This window comes from Rhinopithecus bieti, unplaced genomic scaffold (genome assembly GCF_001698545.2).
Source record: "Rhinopithecus bieti isolate Rb0 unplaced genomic scaffold, ASM169854v2 scaffold_10015, whole genome shotgun sequence".
Classification (NCBI taxonomy): domain Eukaryota; kingdom Metazoa; phylum Chordata; class Mammalia; order Primates; family Cercopithecidae; genus Rhinopithecus; species Rhinopithecus bieti.
In genome coordinates this window covers 1332968-1342164 of record NW_016806417.1, presented here as the reverse complement: position 1 = coordinate 1342164, position 9197 = coordinate 1332968, and the positions used below count along the sequence as shown (strand labels likewise).

At 41.1% G+C, this 9197-nt stretch overlaps 1 protein-coding gene across 1 annotated transcript; it reads right to left on the bottom strand.

Annotated features, from left to right (window-relative positions):
* Nucleotides 1-2674: 2674 nt before the first annotated feature.
* Nucleotides 2675-6316, bottom strand: NEUROD6 (neuronal differentiation 6). The gene is made up of 2 exons (XM_017876443.1): nucleotides 5802-6316; nucleotides 2675-4497 (listed from the first exon to the last, which is right to left on the bottom strand). Exon 2 carries the CDS (start codon nucleotides 4474-4476, stop codon nucleotides 3463-3465), a length of 1014 nt encoding a protein of 337 aa, XP_017731932.1. The 5' UTR covers nucleotides 4477-4497; nucleotides 5802-6316; the 3' UTR covers nucleotides 2675-3462.
* Nucleotides 6317-9197: the final 2881 nt, after the last annotated feature.

Below are 9197 nucleotides of genomic sequence, written 5' to 3'. Positions count from 1 at the left end.
TACTTCCCATGACTTCTCTATATGAGAAAGAAGTACATCTTTATTTTGTTGAGGCCACTGATTGATATAGATATAGATATATATCCTGATAGATATAAAATATGGATCATATATGTACACACATACACACATATATGTGAAACCTAATCCTAATAAAGGAAAAAGAACAAAATTGTGTGAAGGCGAATATAAGACTGACATAATTCAGCTCAAAAGAAGAGATGTCTAATCAATATGGAAGACAATAGTGGTTAAAAGCATTCAGAAGAGAGGAAGATTTTTCACTCTGGGAGGTGAGGGAATCATGAGGTCAGAAAAAGAGCAAAGATTTCAACCCAAACCTATCTGACCCCAAGCCTTGCATGCTCTTTATACTATACTATTTTCCCTTCTACTGGAGTGCTATCTTAAAAAGATTTTGCAGTGCATGGCATCTGTGATGTTGGTGTTTGAATGAACAAGTCACATGATTTCTCAGGATTGCAATCAAGAGAGAACAGGAAGAGCTCTGCTGGGGAAGAAAACTGACAGACAGCCAGGGTGGTGTGTAAAGGGCGGGTTCCATGCCAGAGGTTATCAGGAGCTTCTGAAGGAGGACTAAGCCACAAGGATCGCCCAACACCCCGTCACACACAGCACACTGTCCCCCACGGCAAGCATCACCGAAGAAGGGAGCAACCATTGCATTTTTGCATCCAAGTTTTTAAAGAAATTTCATATTCTCAGGGATCTGTGCCCGAAAACCCGGCTCTTTTGCTTGAGCTCCTTATGGACAAAGCTCTGAGATCAGAAGCTCTTGGAGGTTTGCTTCTTCCTCACTCAGCCAGCTGCTTTTCTTCCTAGCTCTCCCACATTGCCAGAGGGGGGCGGGAGGATACATCTCTTGTTGCAATCTCTCGTTCCAACGTGAATTTGTGACCGCGGCAAGACTGTGCGGGTTTCAAAAGTTGTCTGAACCAAGGTTCTGAGCAGGCGCGAGGCTGTTCTCAGTTGGGCAGCGGGTCACCTTGGAGCAAGGATCAGGGGAGAAAAATGGGGCCCGGGGGGTGGGGGAAGCCACATCTCTTCTGCTAGTGATTTAACAGGACCGCTTAAAAAAATAAACCAAAAAGGCCAGATTCTTCCATTTCCAGATGCTTCTTCACTTTCTTGCTGCTTGCTCAGACAGGATGAGCAATGGTCGGGCTTTTAGTGTCTGAGGGTCCTTAAAGAGGCCTGGGAGTCCCGGACACAGTGCCAGGGAAAGCAGGTTTTCTGCGCATATGGGAGGAAGCAAGCGCGAGTCACTCCGGTGCAGAGAGACAGGCAGAGGGGACAGACGGTTGTCTAGTTTGGGCAAACTTCTGTCTACCTGGGGCGGGGGCACAGTTCCTCCTCTCTCTCTGGCTTTTCCCTCTGCCCTCTGGGGTTTGAATGAACAGGTGCTAACACACCAGCTTAGAAGGGCGCGTTCAGCACCCACGCCAGCAGCTGCTCGGCACCTTTGCCCCTCGGTGGCTGCTGCCAGGCGCACCAAAGGCCCATGATCGTAAAGCTGGAGGCGTAGAGGGAGAGGGCGACGCCGTCCTCTGCTGAATGGGGAGCGGGCCTCGCAGCCTCGGCTCAGGAAGTCCCGCCAGTCGTAGGAGGGGCAGGGCAGGGTCAGTTCTCGGCTGCACTTGGGCAAGAGAGAGCTGGAGCTATCGCCGCCTGCGCCGCGTTCCTCCTTGTGGCACAAGGGGCGGGTGAAGGGGCGACCCCCTTTCTCCCTCTCGGAGCGAGTGCTGGGCAGTCTCCAGGCCCGCGCGCTGCGGTGCGCTCGCCGCTCCCCATGCCACCCGGCCCCTTTCCTGGGCAGGCCAGGTCAGTGTGGGCGCCGCGGCCCGGGTTCGCAGGGCGCAGGCCCCCAGCCCCCAGGGCGCCCACTGCGGGCGGGACACGGGCTTGCAGCCTGTGCCAGGGCGGCCACCGAGGGACGCGACGCCGCCAGCAACCTCTCCCCACGCCGCCCGCCAGGCCCTGTCGGGCCCGCGCCTGCTCTGGCGGTACAGACACAGCCCCCAAGGGGCAGCGCTGGCCAGGCTCACCCAAGACCTGCCCCGTCCCGCCACCACTGCACCCACTTTCTGCTGCCCTCATCGGTCTGCGCAGCTGTCCCCACTTCTTCCCCTGAGGCAAAACTGCACCAGAGGGCATCTTGGCAAGGTCATTGCCACCCCGCCCACGATTGTAGAAGAGGCTCAATCCTGTTTAAGAGGTTTAGCTCCCCAGGCGCTATTATAAGTAAGTTTTTGGTGGCCTTCTATAAGGAAACTTTTAATCACACAGAATTTAGCCTCTGATCGGCCAGACATTTAAACGGCGCAGAGTAAAACCTTCCATTTTTAACATCCACTCTGGTGTTTGCTGGAAATTTGCCACCGATTTTAGGCTCGAGCTGAAGGTTACCAGGATTTATCATTGTTTCCCCAGGATGTTTAACCCTCATGGGCTCCTCTTCTTTCATTTAAGACACTTGAAAAAAACAATTCTTGTAAGCGCTTTGGCCATTTTGTTTAAGAAATTTGTTTTAGCTCCTACGGTTTTGTAATCCAGAAATATTTCTGAAATGAGGAGTGGGGAGTATTGGAGACAAAAAGCAGCTGTGTACCAGGAAATAATAAGTAGCATGCAAAAATATCACAGCTAATAGATGTCCTTTACGAGTGGAAATATCTATGTTTAATTGCCTTAAAATGTGGGGTGGAAAACACAATTATACATTGTGATAACAAACCTGTACAGTTAATTTCTGAATAATACAAAACAAGTGCTGAAATTTTTTCTTGATGATTGAGATAATTGTCCCCAAATTATGACATCAGCTACCCAAATATCATGTTGCCCCATCTGCAAATACTTGAAGAGGAATAGTTACCAATTGAATGCATTTAGATTCATCCTTAATAAAAGAAAATTGCATAGCTTTTATATTGTTGCAAATGCATCTCCCAATATCATTGTCAGCTTAGTGATATTCTCAATATTTTAAAATTTCAATTTTTAAAAGATACATAATATATAATTCCTAATAATTATAAACACATCATTTTATTCATCTGATTTTAATAACATGCATTTTATAATTACTGTACAACCAAAATAGACATTGAATTATGCTGTGTGCATGTCTTTATTCAACAGTATATTCTTAGACACCTTGTTCAAACAAATTAAGTAAGTTTAAAAGAAAATTAAAAAGGAAAAAATCTTTCCAGTAGAAACAGAATCACAGTGCTTTACAGACAAAAGGAAAGGAAAAGAAATTCTCATAGGAAAAGAGATTTATTATTACATAGAAAATTCTCACAATAGTTGAAACACACTTCAGAAACTAGTAAACACCTTAGATAGAGTTGTGCCAATTACTCAGCCCACAAGCATCTGCTTTGTCTTAATTAGACGGGGAAGGTGAATGACCACTGTTTATTTTCATTTTCCTCATTAATTATGAAAAACTGCATTTAATTCATCTTGCATGGTGAGAGATTGGCTGCGCAGATGTAAGTCGTAAGGGAAGTGGCTGTCGGTGGGCAACCTGAACATGGCACCCTGCCCAAGGGGACCCCTGGGTGGCACTGCACAGTAATGCATGCCGTAATTGTAATTTTTGCCATAGTCCAAGGTTTCTTCTTGCTTCAGGGAAAATATCCCATTATAGTTAATTGGGGGAGGACTTAAGGGACCTTCAAACTGGGGGCTGGCACACTCAGGGGAAGTACTTTCATAGAAGGATTCATACGCACTGCAATAATTGTAGGGTTTCATGGACTTGGAATTATCAAGAGTCCCATGCCCTGGGGGAGTGGTGAGCTCAGGGCTGTGGTAGGGTGGGTAGAAGGTAGAGTAGGGTGACCTTGTGTGGTGCGCAGCCTCCCCACCCTGACCCATCAGGAAACTCCTGGCGTTGAGCTGCAAGCAGCCTGCCACCAAGTTTGTAGTTGGCTGGGAAAGACCTTTGCATAAGTTTTGGACGAATGTGAGCAGATCTGGTCTCTTGCCGATTCTCAGAATTTCAGAAAGTGCCCAGATGTAGTTTTTGGCCAGTCGTAAAGTCTCTATTTTGGACAGTTTCTGGGTTTTAGAATAGCAGGGGACCACTTTTCTTAAGTTGTCCAGAGCGTCGTTGAGGCCATGCATCCTGTTCCTCTCTCGCGCGTTCGCTTCCTGTCTCCTGAACTTGACCCTTTCCAATCGCAGCTTGGTTGTCTTTTTTTTCCTAAGACCCCTCCTTCTAGGCAACCCATTTTCATCTTCCTCTTCCCTGTCTTCCTCCTCTTCTTCTTTCTCGGTTTCTTCTCCAGGGGCCCTTTTGATGTTTTTTCCTCGAAGGACAATCTGCTTGGAAAAGCTTTCTGGTTTCTTAATCTGCTTCTGGTCCTCGCATTCTCTAGAAAACTTTCTGCACATCTGGGATTCTGGCATTACAACAGACTCATCAAACGGTAGTGTTAACATGGTTCTCTAATCTTAAATTACCTGAAAAAATGCCAGCACAATATTTAAAGAGTTTTCATTTTTAAAGTTTATACACTTAAAACATATTTAATTATTTCATCATAAGACTACAAAACACGTGAAAAGACTGATTCTGGGGCTGATTTTTTAACATTAAATATAATTTTGAGTTTGTGAAGATAAGTAATTATGAAGACATTGATGCATTCAATAGGACTAATTTATATGAGCAAATTATCAAAAGAAAATAAAAATGAAACATATAATTATTGTGATCACCACCATCTCCATTTCTCTTTGCCTTTAAACTGGATTTTAGTACCCCCCCAAAAAGATTGTGGAATTCAAGCAAATGCAAAACATGAAATTTCAATGCAGAATTTCATTAATTCTAATTCCCCTGAGCACAAAATGAGAAGATAAACCAGTTTTTAAAATGGAAAGTACTATCTCTCCATTAGCTGACAAATTTGTGTTCTTTTTTTAAAACAAACAAACAAACAACACCTTAACTTTATTTGCTGTATCACACAACTGTGAATTTAGATAAGTGGGTGTGGGAATATACAAATTTAAAGAAAAGATTATAATCAGAGTCAATTTTTAAACTGATTTTTTCTGATCAGTAAAGAATTATGTAAAAGAGCACTATTTTCCCAGCCTTCAAAAGAAAAGGGGATTAGGCTAATTTGGAATAAACTCTATAAATAAATTTAAAACATAAAATCACTGGCAATTTCTTTTAATTAAAAAAAAATTGAGACTGATTTTATTTACATTTAAATTTTTTCCGAATAGAATTGTCTGTTTACTGCTGTTCAAATCATCCTGGACAAAAACCACTCTCGTAGTGTTTTTGTTCTACGAGCCATACAAGTCTCCCTCTAGCTAATATCTGACAGGAACGGTCCAAGGATTCTGACTGCAATTGTGCACGTGTGTTCAGAATCCCAAATGAAAGGGGAAAATAATTTGTGTTTCAAATGCATTTTGGTTTTTGTTTGGTGAAGCAGCAAGTATTTTCATCTAAAGTCTTCAAACAAATAGGCACATTAAAGCAGAGACTTTTCAGTTTAACAATCTCCAGCCCCCTCAACACACACATATACACACGAACACATACACAAACTCTTAGTAATGTCCACATACTTGCAGTGTTACATAATAGCAGTGAAAGTATGTGATAATTACATCATAAGAATGAAATATGATAAGAAGTTATAGATGGCAAAGAGCATATAAATACTATAAGACAGTGACACTGTATCTTTAAATACTTGCATGCAAAGCCAGCATCAATTGAAGTATATCTTTATTTATATTACCTTAGGTTTTAATTTCATTCAATAATCAGTTTTCATTTTGGGTCTTCCAAATCTTTTCAGGCTGAGTGTCGCATCGTCTCCTGGAGTCTCTAGATCTGTGTATATCTGCACTATCTCATTGATCTCTAAAAAGTGACATTGATGCCAACTGCCAGAGCTGGTACCCATGCCATCTGCTAGTGACGTCACAGGGCAGAGAGAGCCATGTGATCCTCTCTCTTGGGACCTTCATTCTGCACTGATCATCTGGCATCCCTGTAAGTGGGTACCAGCATTCATGCATCAACACAGAAGGTTAGACTGATAGGAAAAAAATCTGCACCAGCATTTCACGTACAGTAGGTGCATTTCTCCTCGAGCTGCTTCGGTTTCACTGGCAATCTGTAGAAATAGCTGTGTTAGTGTTCAGTTTCGCCCTGCCAACGGTGCAAGTATTAGGTGGTCGTTAATATTCCATTCATTTACAAGGTGGGCTTTTGTGTGAGCAAGAGGTTTTTGTTGTTGTTGATGATGTTGTTTTGTAAAGATCACCATCCCATTTGTGCACCTGGGTATCCAGGGAAAGAAAGCCATGAAAAGGAGCTGGAAACTGGTCTTAAGATGTTTAACCAAACTAAGATTCGTGTAAGTGAACAGGGGTCAACAAAGGTTTCATTTTCTTGTTTTGTTTCACAGCATGTAACTTATGAGTGTGTGTCTGTGTGTTCTCTTATTAACATGTAAGACTTCTGTGCTTCTTAGGGATTTGGAAGAAAAGAACAGCTTCTCCATCTGGGGTCTGTGAAAGACATCCTCAGATACTACCCTTCCTACACTTGCTGGTATCTTTCACCAACTTTTGCAGAGACACTGCAAGTCCATTGTTAAGGATTTCAAACTACATACTTTGTCCTCTGCGGAAAGTCACTAACTTCACTCTTTCATTGTCCCTTATCTCTTCCCAGCCTTAACTTGCTTGTTCCTTCTCATTTCAGACACAATAAACATAAAAATTATCACTTAGCTTTTTGTCTTCCTCTCCCTGACATTCTGCTGAGTATTTTAATCAAAGATTAGTTTTCCTGTTTTTGTTTCTTTTTTTTTTTTTAACTTTCAGATTTTTTTCTTTCTCTTAGAAATCTTGTCCTCGCATTTTTCTCTAGACTAACATCAATTTAAATATCTTCTTGTTCTTTTATCAGTGTCCAGTTGTTCTTCCCGATCAGGTGTATTTCCGATTTATTTTTTTTCCCCACTCCACACTTTTGATTTCTTCTTAACAAAAGCAGGGTGGAAACAGTTAAGCAAAGCTGGCAAAGCCTTATAGATAAAACGAACTGTGGAGCCAGAGACAAACTCCACCTTCCTCCCCTTTTCTCTTCTCCCTTGCCCCCACCCCTATAAAGGACATTTGATTTCAGGATTGCCTGCCAGTAAAGTAAAAAGTGAGCTTACACATAAATAAATAAATAAAAGTTTTAAAATAAACAAATAAACACAACCTTTGTTGTTTGACAACTGAGTAATCTCTTTCTATAAAGTGAGAGAGTATGCTTTTGGTATTAAAGTAATCCCTGGCAGAGCTGTAACTGTTGAATCTGTGTTAGCATTCCCCTTATAAAGCCCAGTTTTGAAAGGTTTAGAATTCTGCTGCTTTAATGCACTTTGGATCCAAATTGGCACCAAGGGCCTCACACTAAATTCAATTTTGCTCCTGTCATACCCGACTAATTTCCACCTTCTTCAAAAAGTTGCTCGACTTTTCCTGGACAGTTCTAGAAAAGATGGGGAAGTCGGCAAAAAGTGGAATCAAATATGTAAAAGCAGATCATTTTTCTCTCTTAATGCCCCAGTAAAAAATGCAAATTAAAATAAGAGTCAGACTATAAACTCCTAAGTTAAAATAGGTAGGTTGGCCTAGCTCTTGTTTTTCAAAAAACCAGGTATACCATAGTCATTGTAAAATTTGTTGTTTAAGAATATATTACTTGGTAATGGGTGCATTGAGTATATTTCATATGGCTTTTAATTCAAGAAGTACACACAGTTTTTGTATTAGCACAGAGAGTTTCTATAGGAAGGCCAGTTGCAGAATTTTGTTGGTCTCACATATGGTTTAATTTTTAAATGTAAAGGAGCATAAGTATCAGAGTCATGAGCCACAAAGCAGCCAGTGCTGTCTTGAATTTTGTATATTGCACCATATTCTAAACTTGCAAAGTCTCCAAAAGCTGCATTGTATTAAAGTCATCACAAACATGAAAATCAAAATCCAAGGAATAGATGACATGATACGCCAATAGAAAATTATCATGAATGTACTTCATTGAAAGGGTAGATTTTATATTTTATCCTGGCATTTGCAGAAAATGAGAAACAATTTATTGATAAAAACATTTGAGGCTGTGCTATTCCTGCCTTTGAACATGAAAGAAAAACCTTTGGTGCTGATGCGGTGGAGGAACAGAATTAGTGTTCAGGTTTTCTGACTGCTAATCTATTGTTTGGATGCTTTAGCTTTTGTTTTTTTTCAAAATGGGGGGGGAATAAAAGTTGTTATGTCAAGATTTAGCAAGAATTAAGTATGTTTGTACAATAATCTTTCAAAAGAAATTTTGTTATGCATTTTCTACTATAGTTCCAGATATGCAAATGCCTGTGCTGTTAATATGCATTCATAACATACACCATAAGGGCTGTTCTACTCTCTGCTAAGAAAGCATGTTAACACCAATACTCCAAACAGAAATACATTCTGACTTATAGATGAATATGCAGAGTATGAGAAGTGTATTATCACCATTTCTATAATGTAGTTTCTCATTTTACAACAACTACCGCATACCAAAGTTCATATCTATAACTCATTTTGGTATTAATTTAATTGATAATGATTTTTGCTTCTGGGGCCATGCAATTTTATAGATTTTTTAAAACGTGTCCAATGTCTGCCTGTCTGCCTACCTCTTTCTTTCACTGGGTAAATGCTCATATTTCACTCATAAAAATGAGCCACGGAAAATTTAAATATAATTTTGACTCTGTTGTAAGACAATAAAATCCAAAAGTCCCAATTAAGGCTCGAGTGTTGTTGTTTTGTGGTCATCCTGTTGGTGCCTGTATCTTAGCAATTGGAAATTCTATTGACTCCCCTTTTCACAGTCCCCTCATCATCTGAAATCAGTTTGAAACATGACAGGCATTTTTCTCAACTCTCCAAGGGTATAGGGCAACAAAATGTAGACTGCGACAGGATCAAGCAGCACAAGCCCAGGACCAGAGTTTTGTCCCCAGATGTGGGGTACTAACACACAGAGAGATTGATTTTGAATATTTTTCTTTATTTCCTTCCTTCCTTCCTTCCTTCCTTCCTTCCTTCCTTCCTTCCTTCCTTCCTTCTTTCCTTCCTTCCTTTAT

Coding starts and splice junctions, on each gene's coding strand:
- NEUROD6 (XM_017876443.1), bottom strand. CDS start 4,476: ATGTTAACACTACCGTTTGATGAGTCTGTTGTAATGCCAGAATCCCAG.